The sequence below is a fragment of the Rhinolophus ferrumequinum genome, chromosome 21, assembly GCF_004115265.2.
Source record: "Rhinolophus ferrumequinum isolate MPI-CBG mRhiFer1 chromosome 21, mRhiFer1_v1.p, whole genome shotgun sequence".
Lineage (NCBI taxonomy): Eukaryota > Metazoa > Chordata > Mammalia > Chiroptera > Rhinolophidae > Rhinolophus > Rhinolophus ferrumequinum.
Window position 1 is genome coordinate 23,070,409 of NC_046304.1, and position 20,223 is coordinate 23,090,631.

Here is a 20,223-nt window from a genome sequence, read left to right on the forward strand (position 1 = left end):
TATAATATATATTGATTTCAAATCTATCTCCTTGTAGCTTCCACTCACCTCTGGTCCCAAGTCTGCCCTCTGGAGTCTCACAGAATAAGTCCATCTCACACTCGTGACATACCTATATCTGAAAACAAGCTATCATGTCCACTTATACCTTTCCTTCTCCAGTTAGATAGGCCCATTCCTCCATCACTTATTTATATGACATGGTTTGTTTGGAAAGCTTTCCTTTTCTGCCTGCCTGTATGTCTGCATGCCTTTTGGGCTCCAAGGAGAACAAAAATTTCCAAGTCTCAGAGAGGTCAGATGGGGCAAAGCAGGAAAAAGCATTTGTCTTTTAAGATTCCCAGTGGGCAGGAAGGACCTGGCATCCCAGGCAAAGGCTTGAATTCAGGCTTGCAGCCTGCTGGAATCTGGGGAGTAAGATGTCTATCAAAAGTATACATTTCCGTTCTTTAAAACATTTTGTTAAATCAATTTATCCCTGCCAATCACTGCCTGGAATGACGACTTCTAAGAACCAGAGCTGGTCAAGGATGGAATGGGCTGTTGTAGAAGTCAGTGTTCAGAGCTCCTGGAGGACCTCAGTGGCTGTTATCTAGGGATTTCCCTCCCTTTTTTGGGGGTAAGGTGGGCAATACTATACTCTCCTGGGAAATTCCAATTTCCAGGCAGCAGTGGATTCGATATTTCCAGAGTCCTCCTAGAAGTCTTTGCCATTCCTGGTCCTATACACCTGAGGCTCCCTGGTCCTCTCTGTTTACTCCTGTCCTCTCCTTCTTCAGACTCCAAGAAGGATCTGAAGCAGATCACCAGCCACCTGCTCGACATGCTGGTCAGTAAGAAGGTGTCTGGCCAGGGCAGAGATCAGGCCCTCAACCTACTCAATAAGAACGTCCCCAGGAAGAACCTCTCCATTCACGACAACTCACGCACCATCTATGTGGTGGACAACGGTGAGAAGGTCTGGGGCCCGTCTGGCGATCCGCCCAGCCTTTCGAGGGGGCAGCAGGGTGGGCACCTTGTGCTGAGCAGAAAGCGGAAGAGGCATGGCTCTTGTCTGGGAGAAGCCTTCAGTCCCACCTGAAGCACCTGGAAAAAGTATTAGCATATAAGGATCCACCAGTGGGCTGGTGAAGGTGTGGGTCAAGGCTCTGAATTCAGGGTCTGAACACCCTCAGAAAATGTCTAAACTCACTCGAAAACATCTGGGCAGAGTTTCCTAACAAATGGGAGCAAGTGTTAAAAAACAAACAGGACTCCACCAACTCGAGGGTAACATTTCCGAAGTCTCATAGTTGGCAAAATACTTGGCTGACTTTCTAGAGCGCTGTTAATTCCCTCCTAACACTCAGAGTGTCATGGCTTCCAGGGTCTGCCTTGAATGTCCCTCTTCCCACTTCCCTTTGCCACCTATGTTCTGACCAACTGCTAGCCACCTCTAACACCTGGCACTGAAGTCCAGCTCTCTATTGTCCCAGAGGCAGTATAATGTCACAGTTAACATCTGTGGGCTTTGAAATCAGGCATTGCTGGGAGACTGTGCTCTCTGTGTCACTTGCCAGCTGTGTGATCTTGGGCAACTTAACTTGACTTCTCCATGTCTTGGTTTTCTGCCCTGAAGGATGGGAATAGTGATTCCTAACCAGTTGCGTTATCAATAGGATTAAATGAAGTAATATGTATAAAGCTCTTGGAGTAAGTGCTCAAAATAATATGCAGCGCTTACTTTGTTGGAGCAAATCACACCCCACCCACGGCATGTTACTCTGTGCTTATCACACCTTATTGTACGTCTGTCTTCCCTATTGCATGGTGAGACTTTAAAGGTCAGGATTGTTTCTTTTATTTCAGTATCCAGTACATACAAGGTGGTCATTTATTTATTTAATCATTCATTCATTTATTCAACAAATACGTAATGTTTAAGTTAGCCTGATGGGAAAAAGGAAGCCACAGAAGATTCTTCAACAAAAGAGAAAGGAAAATAACAATAAGCAGTAAATGTAGTTTTCTAAATAAATAATAAATATTTATTGAGTGATAATGATGCGTCTGGATTGGCACTAGGCAGTTTTCCATACATTCTCTCATTCAGTCCTCAAACTCTATGAGGGAGGTAGTATTGTTCCCATTTGACAAACAAGCAAACTGAGGCCTGGGGAAAATAGAGTACAAAGTAATGTTTGAAGGTTATACATCACTGCATAGAATGTTAGTACTGGTAGAGTCCTCTGAGATCAACTATTCTTGATCTTGTGAATGTGAAAATAGAGGTCCATAGTGGGGGGGGGTGACTTGCTAAAGTAGGGGTAGAGTCAAGTGTAGAGGCTGAGTCTCCTGGCCCCATTCCAGCGCCCTTCACTCTGGATAAGCCACGTGCTGCCTAAAGCCAGGCTGGAGAGAAGCTGGTGTGAAGACTTGACTGAGTGAGGGGTGTGTTTGTAAGAGCCCAGCAGGGGTCTTACACTTGCCGCTGCCATCTGTCCTGCAGGGCTGAGAAAGATCCTGAAGGTGGTGGGGCAGGTTCCAGATCTGCCGTCCTGCCTGCCCCTGACTGACAACACCCGTATGCTGGCTTCTATCCTCATCAACAAGCTCTACGATGACCTGCGCTGTGACCCAGAGCGTGATCACTTCCGCAAGATCTGCGAGGAGTACATCACGTGAGTTTCCAGGAGGCCTCACCGGGTTGGCCTCTGTATTAGTTATCAATTGCTGTGTAACAAATTATCCCCAAACGTAGCTGCTCAAAACAAAAATAATAATTTATTGTAATATCACCACAATTTGGGAGCGGCTCGGCTGGGTGGTTCTGGTGTTGGGGTTCTCATGAAGCCACAGTCACATGTTGGCCTGGGCTGCGATCATCTGAAGGCTTGACTGAGGCTGGAAGGTCTGCTTCCAAGATGGCGCACTCACATGGCTGGCATATTGGTGCTGGCTGTTGGCAGGAGGCCTTGATTCTTCCCTGTGTGGACCTCTCTCTCTTCATGGTGAATGGCTTCCCCTAGAGTGAGTGCTCTGGGAGAGAGCAAGGTGGAAATGGCAATGTCTTCCATAATCTATCTTCGGAAGTCACACACCATCACTCTCACCACATTCCATTTGCGAGAAGCAAGTCATTAAGTCTGGTCTACGTGTAAGAGGAAAGAATTAGGCTCTACCTTTGGCAGGGAGGAGTATCACCTCCAAAATATTTTTGGACATACTTTAAATCTAACCACAGTTTCCTGTAGTTGAAAGGAACGAACATCAGCTTGTCAAGGAGGGAGGCCTGGTTCCGTCGAGACTTTAAGAACTGTGTGGTCTTTCAGAAACTAGGCAGGAGCCCAGAGTCCTCAGGAGCTGGAGTTCCTGCTCTTTCCACTGCCACTCCCTCATTATTGTGACATAGTTGCTCTCTCTGCCATCTCTGTTTCTTTTTATGTGTCCTCTCCCTCTTCCTCCCACTGCTACTTGGTCTTTTAATCCTTTATTCCAATGATCCTCAATCTTGTATATGATTCAGATTTCTGGGATGTCCCTTGATTCAGTAGTCTGGGGCATGGCTCAGGAGGTTGCATGTTTAAAAAGCACCCCAGGTGAGTCTTGGGAAGGTAAAGACTGTCTTCACCCTGCTTCTCCTTTCTCCATTCTAGGGGTTGGCACACTTTTGTGGTGAAAGGTTTTGTGGGACATTACTAGGGACATTTGTAGGTCTTTACTGCACATTAAAAAAAGAAAAACCCTTTAAAAACGTAAAACCCATTCTCAGCTTCCCAAATCTCTGGCCTGCAGTTGAAGTTCGCTGACTCCTGCACAATACTACAGCTTCTCCTCACCCCTGACTTCGTGTCCCTTAAAGTTTCTCAAGATTTCTCTAGGCTTTCTCTTCCTCAGCTTCAGCTTTTGTGGCCAACTCCTTGAGTCGCTCATGAGGTCCCAAATTGAGTTTGGGACCAGCTAGTCCTTCTGTGGGCAGAGGTTTTTGATTGAGACCCCCTTCCAGGCAGCTTGTGGATGCTGCTTCTGCACAGGTCTCTGCCCCCAGGCCAGTCACCTGAGGCTTAATGGGTGGAGTCACCACCTTCAACAAATGGCACGCGAGGCTGTCCCCACCCTGATTCCTCAGGGGCCAGGAGCTGGGTGAAGGTTCAGGCACCAGCTACTAGCTGGCACGAGGAGCCAGCTTCACGGGCAGACTCCACCTAATTATGAAAGGCTCTAGGTTCCCGGGCACTGAGTGGAGAGATGAGAGGCAAGGCATGGAGGGACTCTAAGAGCTTCCAGAGCTGACTCCTCTCCCCCAGAGGGACTTGCTCAGGTCACCCAGCTAGCCAGAGGCAGATGTGGGGCCAGAGCCCAGGTCTCTAGCTCTCGGTATGGAGTTCTTCTGACTAGTCCTCACTGCCTTCTTTCCTATAAACACATCTGTATTTCCACTGTGCACTTCCGCCCTGATTCCCCATATTGAACCAACCTGGGCAGATCACTGAAGGATCAGAAGGTATGTTACCTCTGCCATTCCACACTGGAGATTCTCCCATAGAGTAGATGATAATAGATTCTGAAAGCAAGACAGAACCTTCTGGCTCATTGAGTCCACAGCCACTTGATAGGGGAAGGGACTGAGGCCAGATAGGGGAGTGACTGGATCAGGCTACGTTGTGACTCAGCCACACTGCAGAGTGATGCAGTGTGCCAGGCACCATGGTGGGCCCTTTTGTGTGGTTGTGGCTGCTTTACGGTCCCACCAGACACCTCAGCTGCTGGGAAACCCATCAGCTGGACAGTTCCCACCTATCACCTCACTTCAGGACTTGCCTCAGCTGAGGACAGTTGCTTCACCCTTCCCAGGGCAGCCAGCATCAAGCGACTTGTGTCTCACACCAACGTGGAATGACTGTTAAGGGAGTCTTAGCTCTAGAACTCTTCGCAGGCTGAGGCTTTGTCATGACTGCATTGTAGCCCAATGCCTCCCTTTGTCCAGTCCTGCTTTCGTCCCTTCCCCAACCGATGTTGACCCCAGGAGCTCTCCCTAATAAGTTTCTTACATGTCAATCCCATCTCAGAGTGCGCTTCTTGGGGAACACAACCCCTGGCACATGTGTTATGTCATTTATCCTCATTGTAACTCTGGGAAGTAGTTCCACTGTCCTCAGTTTCCAGATCAAGATGCTAAGGCTCAGAGAGGTTCGGTGAATTGCCCAAGGTCACACAGCACATGAGTGGCAGATCCAGGATGCAAATCCAAATCTGTCTGCCCCAAATCTCACACATTTTCCACCTCCCGCCACCCGGGCCAGTTCTCTTGATCTCCCTTGCCTTCTGTTTTAGGGGCAAGTTTGACCCCCAGGACATGGACAAGAATGTGATTGCCATCCAGACAGTGTCAGGGATCCTGCAAGGCCCCTTTGACTTGGGCAATCAGCTGCTGGGGCTGAAAGGTGTGATGGAGATGATGGTAGCACTGTGTGGCTCGGAGCGTGAGGCAGACCAGCTGGTGGCCGTGGAGGCCCTCATCCATGCCTCCACCAAGCTCAGCCGTGCCACCTTCATCATCACCAATGGCGTGTCACTGCTCAAAGAGATCTACAAGACCACCAAAAATGAGAAAATCAAGATCCGTACCCTGGTGGTGAGTGGGCTAGGTAGCAGATACCATGCCAGGCACAGGGACAGCGGGATGAATGAGGCATGGCCCCTGTCCGTAAGGAGACCACGCTCTAGGGGGCACCCAGACCTCCCCCACCTCAGGCCCCTGCGGAGCATGATGATATGCCGGAGGCTGTGAGAACCTAGATTCAGAATGGTGGACCCTGCTGTCTAACCTCCTACACCTCCATGCCTCTGAATGACACTAACATGGTGAGCTTTTTCCAGCAAGTGTTTTTCAGAGCAAACTCCAAAAAGTCAATTTGTTTCCTTAATCAGTTTTCATATGGCACAGTTAAACATTCTTCATTTTTGCCATTTCCGTTTTATAGATTATTTCATTGACCTTTTCCTTGTAAATAATTGTCGTGAAGAATTGAGTCATTGATTTTTGTTGTTGTTGTTGACATCAATTTTTAAAAAACTAGTTTTAGCTTCTGCCATTGTGAGTTTTCTCTTATGGAAGACATTTTTTTCCCTAACAAGAGTCCAAATTTCCTGGGTGAAAATCTGAACCTCTGAATTTGTTACACATAAGCTAGGATTTCTTTGCCAGTTTTTGTGTTCTAACAAGTTTCGCCATTTGCAGTTTCAGATCTGTGGGGTCAACATGGTGGGGAAAAGGGGGCAGGGTACAAACCTCTAGCTTTGGGAGCATTCCCTGTCATGTCACCTGGAAGCCTCAGGGAAGGCACATTGGAAGAGGTGACACCTGAGCTGAGTTTTATGTTATGCGTAGAGGTTTACCTAGGCCAGGTATAAGGGGCAAAGTGTTCCAGCCACGGGGACCTGTCTGAGCAAGGCCTTGTCTGTCTCTGATCCTCAAATGTCCACTCTCTCCCCTCCTCCACAGGGACTCTGTAAGCTCGGCTCTGCAGGTGGTACAGACTACGGTCTCAGGCAGTTTGCTGAAGGGTCAACAGAGAAGCTGGCCAAACAGTGTCGCAAGTAAGGGGGTCCTGTTTGCCCGGGCCTGCTATCTCCTCTCAGGGTGTGCCCTAGGAGACGCCAGATCATGAAAGAGCCCTCACCTGCTATGCACTGCCCTGAAATGGCTTCACGGTCCTGACCTGAGCCCTGGCACGCTTCCCCGGTGTCTCTCCCTCCCCTCTTCCAGGTGGCTGTGCAATGCGTCCATAGATACCCGGACGCGGCGATGGGCGGTGGAGGGCCTGGCCTACCTCACGCTGGACGCCGACGTGAAGGACGACTTTGTCCAGGACATTCCTGCCCTGCAGGCCATGTTTGAGCTGGCCAAGGCAAGTGTGGCCCTGACCTTTGGCTTCAGGAAAGATCTACTGCATTCAGGCTGACCACGGGCCTGGGAAATTGGACCCCTGTGTCCTCATCCTGGCTGTACCCTCTTCTCCCTGTGTAAACCCGGACTGGTCATTTCCTTCTTTCTCACCCTCATTTGACCTGACTACTAAATGGGCTCACAACTCTTCATGCTTTCCAGGCAGTGGGAGGATGAACAAGAGGATGGTATTTTTTTCCTAGGGATCCTCAGGAAGTGAGGTCTCGAAGGACCCAGAGTCAGTACTAGCCTCCTCTGGGCCCGTTCCCTCCTTTCCAGCTCCTCCCAGACTCCTTTTCTCTCTTTTCCACCACTAAGAGAAGAAGTGTGGGAGGGAGTTTCCCCCTAGGGCCAAACCCGAGGGTGTCCAGTGCCCATCCTGTCCCCACCCCAGGGGAGGTAGGCACGCCCTGTGAAAATGTGTTGGCTTCGGCTTTTCAAGAGGCTCAAAGAAGGGGCAACTCAGAGGACCCCTACCCCTGCCCTCAGGGGTTCTGTTGAGGGTGCAGAAAAAATTTCTGGCCACCCTGTCCGAGCCACACACTCCTCCCAAACCAACTTGTGGGCCATGTGAGGGTTTTGGAAGCAGAAGTTTATTCTAAAGTTTCCTGTCTGCCTTTCCCTTCCTCTCCCCACACCCCATATCTCCCTCCAGACCTCTGACAAGACCATCCTGTACTCAGTGGCCACTACCCTGGTGAACTGCACCAACAGCTATGATGTCCAGGAGGTGATCCCCGAGCTCGTGCAGCTCGCCAAGTTCTCCAAGCAGCACGTGCCCGAGCAGCACCCCAAGGTGGGGACAGGGACAGCTGGGGAGGGGGTCTGTGCCACCAGACCTTCAGAGAAATGGAAAGGAAAGACAGTGACATCCGGGTGCTGTGAGGATGTGTTTGGGAGGATTTGGCATAAAATAGAGATAATAATGGTAAATTTCTCCCACTAGATGGTGCTCAGGTATTTCTTAGTTTTAATATTCTATAAGGGGTGGAGGTAAGAAACCCAATAATTTGTAATCTGAGAAAACAAGCAGAGCTATGATGAATGTTTTGCGATTTATACTGTTGATTTCTTGGACATCAGACACTTGTGTTTCATGTTTCTAACACTCATAAAATTTTTACGTTCTGGGATACCTGGGTTTGGGGCTATGGATGCTAAGTGGGAATAATGAGAGGAAGAGGGACATGGATCAGCAGTAGCCCAGGTGTCACAAATCCCTGCACACAAAGGTATACTTTGTGTGTGGTTTGCATATGAATATATATGCATCATATTTCCAGCCAGTAAAACATTTAAAGTTTTGTAAATGATCAAAGTAATAAAACCGTGTTGCAAAACAAACAAAAAGGTGGAGAGTAGAGCAAAGAAAATAACCACTCGCAACGATATCATCTCCCCCTGACCACTGGTGACATTTTGGTATGTAATGTGACCTACCCGAGGCTTGTTTTTCTGTGCATCTTTTTTTCTTTTCATAGTTGTAATCAGAATGGAGTTATCATTTTGTACCCAATTTGAGGAAATACCTTATGTGTCTTCTCATAGCTATGTTGTTCTCTAAATCATTTTTAAAAGCTGCCTGTTATGTCATGCAGGCAAGAGTGTATAGCATATTCTGCTGCTTTGTATTTCAAATGTGGCTTCTAAAGATTGCCTGTGACTGTCAGCCTCTCCCCAGCCGCTCTGAGGATTATCTGTAATTAATCAATCCTGGGGCTGACTTTAGGTTTCCAGCAACCCAATCCATCTTTACGTCAGCTTTATCTGCTCCCTATCCCCTCTCACTCTTGCCTACATCCCCCTACCCTCCCATCTGCCACATACCCTAATGGAAAGCCAACTATGTGCAAAAAAAAGTAACAAATGGGTCATCTAGTGTTTTGGATAATCGCTCTTTTATTTCAGTCCTCTGTGAGTGAAGCGTCTTTGGGATTGATTTCCCAGCCGAATCAGCTGCTCAGGTTCCGTATTGGGAGAGGGGAGAGCAAAGAAGAGGAGGAGATATTCTGATGTTCACAACATCAGAACATGCTGTACACCCCCTTGGCTATTGTTTGCACAAAGGAAATCTGGAGGAGTGTATTAGTTTCTCATTGCTGCGATAACAAATTGCCACAAACATAATGGCCCCAAATAACACAAGTTTATTCTCTTACAGTTCTGGAGCTCAGAAATCTGAAATCAATCTCACTGGGCCAAAATCAAAAAGTGTCAGTAGGGTGGGTTCCTTCTGGAGGCTTGGAGGGTACAATCTGTTTCCTTGTCTTTTTCAACTTCTAAAAGCCACATTCCTTGGCTCATAACCTTGAATCACTTCAACCTCTTGCCTCTGTGGTCACATGTCCTACTACTAACTCTGACCCTCCTGCCTCCCTCTTATTTTTTTTAACAGGACTTTATTGAGGAATAGTGTGCACTTTCAGGACTTCTTGTCTCCAAGTCAAGTTGTTGTCCTTTCAGTCTTAGTTGTAGAGGGCGCAGCTCAGCTCCAGGTCCAGTTGCCATTGCTATTTGCGGGGGGCGCAGCCCACCATCCCTTGTGGGAATTGAACCGGCAAGCTTGTGGTTGAGAGGATTTGTTCCAACCAACTGAGCCATCCAGGAGCTCAGCGGCAGCTCAGCTCAAGGTGCCGTGTTCAATCATTAGTTGAAGGGGGCGCTGCCCACCATCCCTTGATTGAAATCGAACCTGGCAACCTTGTGGTTGAGAGCCCACTGGCCCATGTGGGAATCGAACCGGCAGCCTTCGGAGTTAGGAGCACGGAGCTCCAACCACTTGAGCCACCGGGCCGGCCCCTGCCTCCCTCTTATAAAGCCCCTTGTGATTATATTGGGCCCACCCAGATAATCCAGGATTATCTCCCCAGCTCAAGACCCTTAACTTAATCACATCTGCAGAGTCCCCTTTGCCATGTAAGGTCATGTATTCACAGGTTTCAGGGATTAGGACATGGACATCTTTGGGGACCATTATTCACCCTACCACGGGAAGTCAGAAGTGCACCATCTTAGTTCCAATGCAGATTGGCCTGGTGCCAAGGTCCCTTCCCCACTGTGACCTTTTCATCTCCCCAGGACAAGAAGGACTTCGTAGACATGCGGGTGAAGCGGCTCCTGAAGGCCGGCGTCATCTCGGCCCTGGCCTGCATGGTGAAAGCGGACAGTGCCATCCTCACTGACCAAACCAAAGAGTTACTGGCCAGGTGCGCTGCAGTGGGCCAGGCCTGGGGTCCGAAGGGCCTGGAGGCAGGAGGCTGGACAGGGAGATAGAAATGGTGGGGAGTAAATAAGGGAATGAGCCATTGGGGAGCCTAGAGAGGAGACTGAAGGGGATCAACATTGAAAAGTGACATGGCAGGCAGGTCATCACAGGTGGAAGTTTGTATCAGGAAGAAAGAGGTTACTGTTCATTCTAGTTACCTGGTTCCCAGGTTTTGTGTGGGATGTGCTATCCCAGAGATAAAAGGCACAGTTTCTGTGCAGCCTGATGGGGGAGACAGACAGTCTCACAGTAACGATTCAATGCAATGGGTGCCATGATGGGGGTAAGACAGAGGGTTGGTGGAGCATAATCAGTGACAACCAACTAGCCAGACTGGAAGGGAGGAAGGTGGGCATCCAGGAAGGCCGCCTGGAGGATGTGACAACTCAAGGGAACCCTGAAGGAATAAAAGGAGCCACCCAACTACAGGGGAGGGAAGGTTTCCATGTAGAGGGAACAGCATATGCAAAGACACAGAGGATGGAGGAAGAATGAGTGAATGTGGGGTTCTTCTTCAATATGTCTGAAGCATGGAGTGCACAGGAGAGAGTAGTGCTACATAAGAACAGAGAGGAAGAAAAACGCCAGGTTACAGAGGCCCTCGGGTGCCTCAATGTTGAAGAGTTTCTCCTGGATGGTAGGCAGCAAGGAGCCATTCATTAGCTCCCTAAATAAGGACGAGGTGGCTCTTTGCAGCCTCGCTTGGCCTCACTTCCTCCCGAGCCACTTATGTTCATGCCAGTATCTTCCCAAGCTGGCTAATTCTGGGGCATGTGCACACTGGTAGCACTTCCCAGGGCTTCACTGGGTCTGACTGGCTGGCATGCTGATAGCTGGGAAGGGTGTGCTGGTGCAGTAAATGTCCTTCATCCTCACCCTACAGGGTATTCCTGGCACTGTGTGACAATCCAAAGGACCGAGGCACCATCGTGGCTCAAGGTGGTGGCAAGGTAATCTGGCGGGATAAAGTTCTTGCCATCCTAGAAGGTGCACTGCTGGGGAGGAGCGTGTGTGTGTGTGTGTGTGTGTGTGCGCGCACGCGCACAGGCACACACTTTGCCTGGCCCAAGAAGAATGTACTCCCTGTCCCCACCTGACCTCCTGGAATACCATCATTCAGGTATCTGTGCTGTCTGTCTGTGTTCATGGCCCCAGTCCAATTTCTGCTTGATTCTGTGATGTGTTGTGGGACTTACTGTGGAATCCCATCTATCCTCTGGGCTATTGGAAGGAAGCATGATGCAGATACAGAGAGCGTGGACTTTGCTGTAGAAGACTTGTCCTTTTTAGCTGTGTAACCTTGGGCAAATTATTTAATCGCATCAAGTCACAGTTTCCTCGTCTGTAAAATGGGGGAAATGGATCTCACACTCACTTTGCAGAATGTCACAAAGACTGGAGGAAATACATTTAAAGTGTTGGCTCATAGTCGGTGCTCAATAAATGGCTGCTGTTATTAGGTTTGACTTAGGCAGAAAGTAAAAAATCAGTGTATTGATCGATATATTTTTCCAAAGCCAACGCACATACGGGTGGTGGGGAGAATGGGGGTGAATCCTCAATGTGTACTGGGAGCCAAGGGGAGAGTGAATCTGTGACTAAGTATTTCATTGTTTTCTATGACACTCAAGCATTGATTATATCACAGACTCTTGCTGAACTTCTGATGGAACAGACAGACAACAGCTGGAGCGGGAGGATGTCTGTGACCAAAGAATGACTGTGCCCTTTCTTGCAGGCCCTGATTCCCCTGGCTTTGGAGGGCACAAACGTTGGCAAGGTGAAAGCGGCCCATGCTCTAGCAAAGATCGCGGCTGTCTCCAACCCGGACATTGCCTTCCCCGGGGAGCGGGTGGGTGTCTGGGTGGGTGGGATGGAGGGATGGAGGAAGTTCCTCTGCTCCGAGGTGCCTTTCCCCTTGTCACCTTGCTCCTGGCCTGGGAGGGGGCTTGGTGCTGTCACAGAGAGGGCAATGAATTGGAGACACCCGGATTCCAAGCGTGGCTTTGCCTGTGACTAACAGAGCTGTCCTCTCGGGAACTCACCTCATCTGCAAAGGAAAGGAAATGATCCTGCCTCTCAGGATCACGGTTAAGGTTGAATTAGACAATGGGTAGGCACATGCTTTGGAAATTCTAAAGCTGGGCGTCTACAAATGTCAGGAACTGGGGGAACATGATCTCCACCTGACCCTCTCCTCCACTCACTCTCCCACAGGTCTACGAGGTGGTGCGGCCCCTTGTAAGACTCCTGGACACAGAGAGGGATGGGCTCCAGAACTACGAGGCTCTCCTAGGCCTCACCAACCTGTCTGGGCGGAGTGACAAACTCCGGTGAGTGGGGTGTGAAGCGAGCAAGAGTGAAGAGAGGTGTCCCATGAAGTGTTTGGTTGAATTTCACATACACCATGGGCAGGAGCTGATCTCCTCCGAGGACAAGCTCAAAGGCAGTGGGTAGAAATGACAGTGGGAGGAATTTGAATTAGCCTTTGGAAAAACCACGTGGTGAATGTTCAAGCCAAAGGAGACTATGTAGGTACTTCTTTCTGAAGTAGTAAAAAGGTATCCAGGGGGATAGTTGGGGAAGTGTATTTCTTCTCAGAAGCAGGGGATGGTGGAGTGTATTGGGTTGAGATTCTTTTGGTAGCAAGTGGCAGAAAACTCAACTCCAGTTGGTTTAAGCATAACAGGGGATTTATTGGCTCATATAAATAAAAAGTCAAGGGTACTCCAGATTCAGGTGCAGCTTGATGCAGGGGTTACAAAGCTGTCCTGGGGCCTGGTTCTCTGCACCTCTCCTGTCTGTTGTCTTAATTCTCAGATGGGCTTTTCCCTTCTCTCATTGTCATAAGGGTAGCTCCAGACCTCATATCTCCTTGGCTTCATACCATCAGGAAAGAGAAAGAGAATTTCTCTTCCCCAGCAATAATACAAAAGAATGTCCAGCTGGGACGTGTTCACCCCAGAACCCATCACTGCGGCCGGGATGCTATGCTATGCTGTCATGTAATTTATGCCCACGGGGCTCTGTCCTGGAGCTGGGGGCAGGATCCCTGCCACCCAGACCATGCCGACTGAGGGTGTGGGAGAGACACCACTAAGACGGGCAAGGGCCCCGGGCTGGCCCAGACCCCCAAATGCTCACTGCAGAAGACTCAGTGGCCTCTCTTGCTCCACCCCTCCCACCCTAGGCAGAAGATCTTTAAGGAGAAGGCCTTGCCAGACATCGAGAACTACATGTTTGAGAACCATGACCAGCTGCGGCAGGCGGCCACTGAGTGCATGTGCAACATGGTGGTGAACAAGGAGGTGAGCGTGGGGACGGGAAGGGGTGAGGGCGTGGAGGCAGGCCACAGGCCAGGGCCCGGCGTGAGACGGGGGCTACTGCAATGGTATTAAGGTAGCTGTTGCCTGAGAACCAGGAATTCCCGAATCTTTCCTAGATTACAGCTCCCCCCACCCCTGCCCCGTAGGGACCTGGGAGGAAAATATGCACAAAGGAAACAAACACACAAAGTAATGTTATCCTTGCCTGAGGCTTTGACCCCAAAGCTTGGGCTGGATGAGGTGGAAGGTACCATTTCTCTAAACTATGTAGGTCTAAATAATCTCATAGCAAAGCAGGATATGAGACCAGGGCCTCTTAAAGGTCAAGAGAGGCTAGACCACTTGCATTTACTGAATACATATATGCAATGCAGAAAGTTATAAACAATTTTAGAATATTTTAAATGTTAACATCAAACTATCACTGTTTCCATAGAAACTGCATTGTACTATAATGGTGCTCTTCACAGAATAACTGTGGGATTTATAACAATACAATGAATTCAGAACATGTCAATGGCCTCATGGTCCAGTAATGGGATAAATTATAACCCTGTGATGAATAAATGTCTTCTTTCCATCCTGCCAGTGTATTGCTGTGCCTGTAGGTATAACTTCATCAGAGGTAACAACAGGGTTTAAATCTGAGGTTCTTCATGAACATGGGGGCCAGGCCAAATGGCCCTTCTGTAGGGCCCAGTGTGAGACTCACTCTGTTTCTCCTCAATACTTAATCCAAGTCTTGGATTTTCTCACTGTTGTAGGAGGAAAACCCAACCCATGAAAGCCTGTTAAAGTCAAAAGAAATAAAGCTACTAGGGTCCCCCAGGGAGCTGGCCTAAGGCTGAGCTGGGGGCCTGGCAGCCATGTGAGAGAAGAGAGTGTATCCAAAGAAAGGGGAGGAGAGATGATGAGAAGAGGCGAGCAGCCTTCCCCATGGGAGTGTCATCTGCTGAAATGACCAAAATCAAGATATATCATAGTCCCAACAGGATAGTAGTTTATTTCTCACTCATATCATTTATTGCTCACATTTGGATCAGGAGGCTCACTTCCAAGCAGTGACTCAGGGATCCAGGCTTCTTCAATCCTCAGGACTGTCTCCCTCCCTACCACCTTGGGAGTGGTCTTTATTCAGATGGTGAACGGGGAAGGAGACCACGGGAGAGGCAACTGTAGTACTCTACCATGGTGGCCTGGAAGTGACACACGTCACTTCCACTCATGTTCCACGGCTGAGAATGACCCTAGTCATGACCACATCTGGGCGCAAGGGGTGGAGGAACATATTCTTTTTGTAGCAGCTGCTTCCTATTCACGACTGTGCCCCATGAGACGGGTTGGCACTGACCATCTGTCGTACTCTCACCCTAAGGACCACTGCTCCAGCTGCAGGGAAGGGCAGGTGGAGGGTCATAACCTGGGCACCTTTGATCTTTGACTCCTTTTGGAGCCCCACTTTTAGGAAACCTGACCCAAAAAAGTGTCCTTAAACTTGACCAACCAGATGTTACTGTAGAGAAGAGGGTGGGGGGTCAGTGGGCTCTGTCAGGACCCTGGGCCCCAGGAGGCTCCTCTCCTGCTTTTGGATCCTTGGAAGCCTCATCTCTCACCTGGTGAAGATGATATAGCAGCTCTTTAATACCAAATAAACTACCTAATTGTCCCCTGTTCTTGCTAAGCCCCTGTGCCTTTAGGGACTACAAAGTCACTTTAGGGCAGACCTTGAAGGTCCATCTTTTGTGAGAGAAACATTCCGGGCTTCCCCAAGGGGAAGTGAGACCGGCTTTTCAGGCAACATCTACCTTCAGGAGTCTGTGCCTGCCTCTTGTCCCTGGTGTGGATAGCTGAATGTAGACAGAGTAGTGGGGCATGCTACCTGGGGAACCCCTTATTTTCTCTAGCCTTTTAGCAGGAGGCGAATGTAGTCCTTTCATCTAGCTAATCAGGGAAGACTTCCTGGAGGAGTTGGTGTGGGTGAGCTGCTGAAAGCTCTGAGAGATCCTGGGTCAGAGAACGTGACTTCAGGTTCATCATTCTCTCCCCAGGTAGGGGCATTGTTTTCTCTGAGCCACATACCTTCTTCCCATAGGTGCAGGAGAGGTTCCTAGCGGATGGGAACGACCGGCTGAAGCTGATGGTGCTGCTCTGCGGGGAGGATGATGACAAGGTGCAGAATGCAGCTGCGGGGGCCCTGGCCATGCTCACAGCAGCACATAAGAAACTGTGCCTCAAGATGACCCAAGTGGTGAGAGTGGGCCCTGGGGGAAAGGGAGGGCTGGATGGGCTCTAGGGAATCTCCCCACCCCGGCCACACTGCCCTATATGATTCTCTGGAGGGAGGCCAACCCCTGTGGTAACCCCCCCAGCCCCCTGGGTATCTGTTCCTACCATCTAAAGGGAGGAGAGTCTATATCATTTGGCCTTTTATATTCATTATTTGGACTCCGAGTTTGCCAACTCAAATCCCTCCCACTGTAGGTTCCCACATTGCTTTTGGTGGTGCTTATAACTTATTACTTAAGAACAATAACAATAACAACACTAACTACTGCTGTGGAGCCCCGAGCCCCCCAGGAGAAGCTCGGATGTGGTTGGGGTACCATGGAGAGCTTGTGGTTTGGCAAAGAGGCACCCAATTGCTTAAGTGGACACGATGATCCGATCCTTTGATGGGACTGTGGCCACCACAGCAGGTGTAATGAAAGTGATGTTTACACAGTCATGAACACGGGGGTGCAAAGAAACATTCCTTATTTCACCAGACTGAACTTAAGTTTGAAGCCGTCATCTCCACTGATGGAGAAAAATATAAACATCTCAATTCAAATGTACTCAAGCCTGCTTTTAAGACAGGCTCTTTTAGAAACTGTTTATGGACTGTAAGGTGTGCAACTGTCACCTGCACGGCTGGTGAAAACACTTTTCCCAGATGTTCTGATTCAGTAGGTTGGGGGTGGGATGTTTCTCGCCTGGGGACCACACCGAAACTGCTGCCCTAAGCAGCCTCTGCTGAAGTAGCTGGTCACACAACTCCTGTCAACAGGCCCCCATGGGGCACTCTGTGACTGTTCCACTTAGTGGGCTCCAGGCATTGCTCTAAGTGTTTACATCTACTAGGTCATTCTATCCTCCCAACAACCCTGTATGGTGGGTGTGATTATGATTATTCTGGTTTTACTGATGAGGAAACTGAGTGCAGAAAAGTAACTAGTCCAAGGCCACACAACTAGTTAGTTGGGAAGGGATTGGAATCCTTCAGGATTGCCGACCTACTCCTGGCCACTTCTTCCTTCCTGAGGGGCTCAGAAATCTTGGCTGCATTCCTGTCCCCACACTGGCATCCTGGGGACTCTGTGATGCTGGCCAGACCCATCTTTTGTAAAAACCCTGGGACCATGTTGGATGCTGGACTTCTCTACAGTCTCACAGGTGCTGGGATACACCCTGAGAAGCCAGGCAACAGTTCCTTCTGTCCTGGGATCTATCCTAATAGGATCATCACCCTTCCCTTAGCCCCCAGGGACTCATCCCAGGGAGCAAAGGACACTGGACCCATTATTAGTTACCCATCAGCATTAAATCTTTCCCGGAACCCTACCACAGCTAGCTGAACTTTCATTTCCTTTCTTTGTGGCAGCAGACTCAGTGCAGAGTTTACAAAAGTCTGCCTAGGCGCTCAGAAGCCAATCAGAAGCCTTTTCTTCCACTCATGTCTTCTCCCTATCTAAGAACAGTGCATGTAGAAAGCTACCCCTGCTGACTAATGGAGGGGAAGGGTAACAGGTACGAGGAAGCAAAGGGGAAATCTTTGAATTAGTGTCTAAAATCATCATCCCTATCCACTTTCATTTGTTGGGCTCTCACTATGCTCCAGTCGCTATGCTAAGCTCTTTCCACGTATTGTCTTACTAATTCATCACAATATTAAGAGAGGCATAGCAGATGACAGACAAGGCTCCTGAGGCTTGGAAAGGTTAAATAAATTAGCTAAGGTCATACAGTTGGTAAGTGGCTGAGCTGGGACCTGAACACTGGTCTCTCTGACTCCAAGACCCATGCTGGTAACTATTCTACTCTGCTGCCTGTGTCTGTTGAAGGATTAAGAGTCAAGTCTCCTGGTTCTATTCTCAGCTCTATCTCTGTCTCCTGGGGGAGATCAGAGTGGTCCAGAGTCCTATCTTCCCCATGCACAATGGTTGGACTGCTTCATCCCTGGGAATGAAAGAGAGAAATGGAGGAAAAGATACACTCCAGACTCCAGCATTGATTCCAGTTGAAGACAGGGCTGCTGGAGTGCATACCTAGGACACGCCTGGAGCTCATGTCTCAAGGGGCACCTGGGGTGGCAGAAACAGGCATTTGAGCACGTGCCCAGGATTAGAATCCTCCTCTCTGAACACCCTCCATCCTCATTCTGCTTAGGCATGCAGTGAGCCTGTCCCTTTGCTTCCTAAGATGCTTAAAAAATAAATGGATGGGTGGATGTTTATTCTGTACTATCCCTACACGTGTGACCACAGCTAAGTTACTTCCCCTCCCCGGACCTCAGGCCCTCCACTTGTAAAATGAAAGGGATTGGATTATTTCAAGTTTCTTCTAGTTCTCTAGTTCCTGCCCTGGCCCTCGTAAGGAGATGGCATCACCCAATTAGTCCCAAGGGGCCCAAGTAGGCATATGCTGAGTTCTATACTTGACACATAACCAGGTTATGTACTTGCCCTTTCAGAGCCCAGAATTTGGGCCTGACTGATGCCTTCTGTTTGTCTTGTCCAAAATCTCCTCTCTCTGTACCTCCACCGATTCCTTCAATCCTTCCTGATCCTCCTTCCTCCCTCTAGACAACTCAGTGGTTGGAGATCCTACAGCGGCTTTGCCTGCATGACCAGCTGTCAGTCCAACACCGGGGCCTAGTCATTGCCTACAACCTGCTGGTGGCCAGTGCTGAGCTGGCCAAGAAGCTGGTGGAGAGTGAGCTGCTGGAGATCCTGACTGTGGTGGGCAAACAGGAGCCAGACGAGAAGAAGGCAGCAGTGATTCAGACAGCTCGGGAATGTCTCATCAAGTGCATGGATTATGGCTTCATTAAACCGGCATCTTAGACAGGTTCCCACAGGGATGCTAGGCTGATCCTATACTGTGCAGAGTTCTGAGCCGGGAACTCCTGGAGTGTCACTTCAGCTAGCGATCATAGCAGTGACAATGAAGTCTCCATAAAAAAAAAAAAAAAGAAAGTTGCTCCCTGAGTTTGCATCTTCCCCTTTGCACTAAGTTTGTCTGTTTCATTGGCTCTCTTTCTGTCTCCCTTTATCTGTCATGTTCCAGAAATTCCTAGAATCATTTTTTACCTGTAATTTGGAAGGCAAGTTAGAGAATTCTTTCTGTAGCCATTCCAAAGGCCAGGATAATGGTCTGAAGTTCTTCCTAATTTTGAAAATGAATTGTGTGGTAAGGTAGGACCTAACAGGTGTATGAATATAAAGGTGAGTGCTATTGGATCTGGATGCTGATCTGTACTGGTTTTCATTCTCTCCCTCCCGTACTGTTTGAATAAGGCTGCCTGGAACCGCCTGTTTCGGCTGCCGTGCCCTAACTCCGTGCCCCTTCCCCTCACTCAACTGTGAGGGAGATATAGTTCATGTTCAACAGTGTAACATGATTTTTGCAATTTGCTTGGGAAAATCTTCCAAGCAACATGGACATGATGAATACAAATAAGCTCAACTCAAAATACTTTAAGCAAAATACTAACAATAATAATAATTCATTGGTTCATATTTCTTGTCTATCCAGGGAAAGGTCTGACATCGTTAGAGCCAGGGTTCAAATGTTGTCACTAATATTATTTTCCCTGTGGGTGTCTTTATCTCTCTCTCATCCCCCTCCCCATATCTTGGCTTTGATTTCCTCTGAGCTGACCTGATTTTCTGGCAGGTTCTCTCCATGTGGTAGGAAAGATAGTTCCTAGAAGGTCCAAGCTTACATAGTTATTTAGTTCATGATTGTGGAAGAGAAGAGAATTGGTTATTCTCAATAACCCAGCCAAATTCCCAGTGATGACTCTGCTATGTCTAGCTTGCATCACATTTCCATTTATCGCATTAACAGAATAAAGAAGGAAAACAGTATGATTATCTCAATCGATGCAGAAAGAACATTTGATATAATAAAACAATTCATGATAAAAATTTTCAGTAAACTAAAAACAGGAGACTTCCTTGGTCTGATAAAGATTTATGTATTAAAATCTACAGCCAACCTCATATTTAATGATCCCCCTGAGATTAAGAATGAGACAATACTTGCTATTACCAGTTCTATTCGGCTTTGTACTGGAGGTTCTAGCTAGGGCAATGACACAAGAAAAGGAAATGAAAAGCATAAAGATTGAAAACGAAGAAATAAAACTTTCAAATTATTCACACAACAGGACTGTCCACGTACACAATCTGAAAAAATCTACAGATAAACTCCTAGAAATAGTAAGTGAATTTAGATACAAGGTCAAATTACAAAAATCAACTGTGTTTCTGTATACCTATAACAAACAATTAGGAAATTAAAAGTTAATTGCCATTTATAATAACAATTCCATTTATAATAACAACATATCAAAAGCCTAGGAATAAATCATGTGAAAGATTTTGAAGGACTTGGTATAAAACTATAGAAAACTATAAAATATTGAGAGAGATAAAACCTAT

The 20,223-nt window shown here is 48.3% G+C and overlaps 1 protein-coding gene across 2 annotated transcripts in view; it reads left to right on the forward strand.

Moving 5' to 3' along the window:
- UNC45B (unc-45 myosin chaperone B) overlaps positions 1–19,023 on the forward strand; it is a 28,535-nt gene extending 9,512 nt beyond the window's left edge. For both annotated transcript variants that reach the window (XM_033090887.1, XM_033090888.1), the window contains exons 8-20: positions 780–950; positions 2,489–2,660; positions 5,314–5,614; positions 6,485–6,579; positions 6,749–6,890; positions 7,584–7,724; positions 10,007–10,134; positions 11,077–11,143; positions 11,932–12,045; positions 12,411–12,526; positions 13,384–13,501; positions 15,612–15,767; positions 18,361–19,023. In XM_033090887.1, coding sequence (XP_032946778.1) covers positions 780–950; positions 2,489–2,660; positions 5,314–5,614; positions 6,485–6,579; positions 6,749–6,890; positions 7,584–7,724; positions 10,007–10,134; positions 11,077–11,143; positions 11,932–12,045; positions 12,411–12,526; positions 13,384–13,501; positions 15,612–15,767; positions 18,361–18,621 — 1,982 coding nt within the window. In that variant the 3' untranslated portion in view covers positions 18,622–19,023. The remainder of the gene's footprint in view (positions 1–779; positions 951–2,488; positions 2,661–5,313; positions 5,615–6,484; positions 6,580–6,748; positions 6,891–7,583; positions 7,725–10,006; positions 10,135–11,076; positions 11,144–11,931; positions 12,046–12,410; positions 12,527–13,383; positions 13,502–15,611; positions 15,768–18,360) is intronic.
- The last annotated feature ends 1,200 nt before the right edge of the window (positions 19,024–20,223 follow it).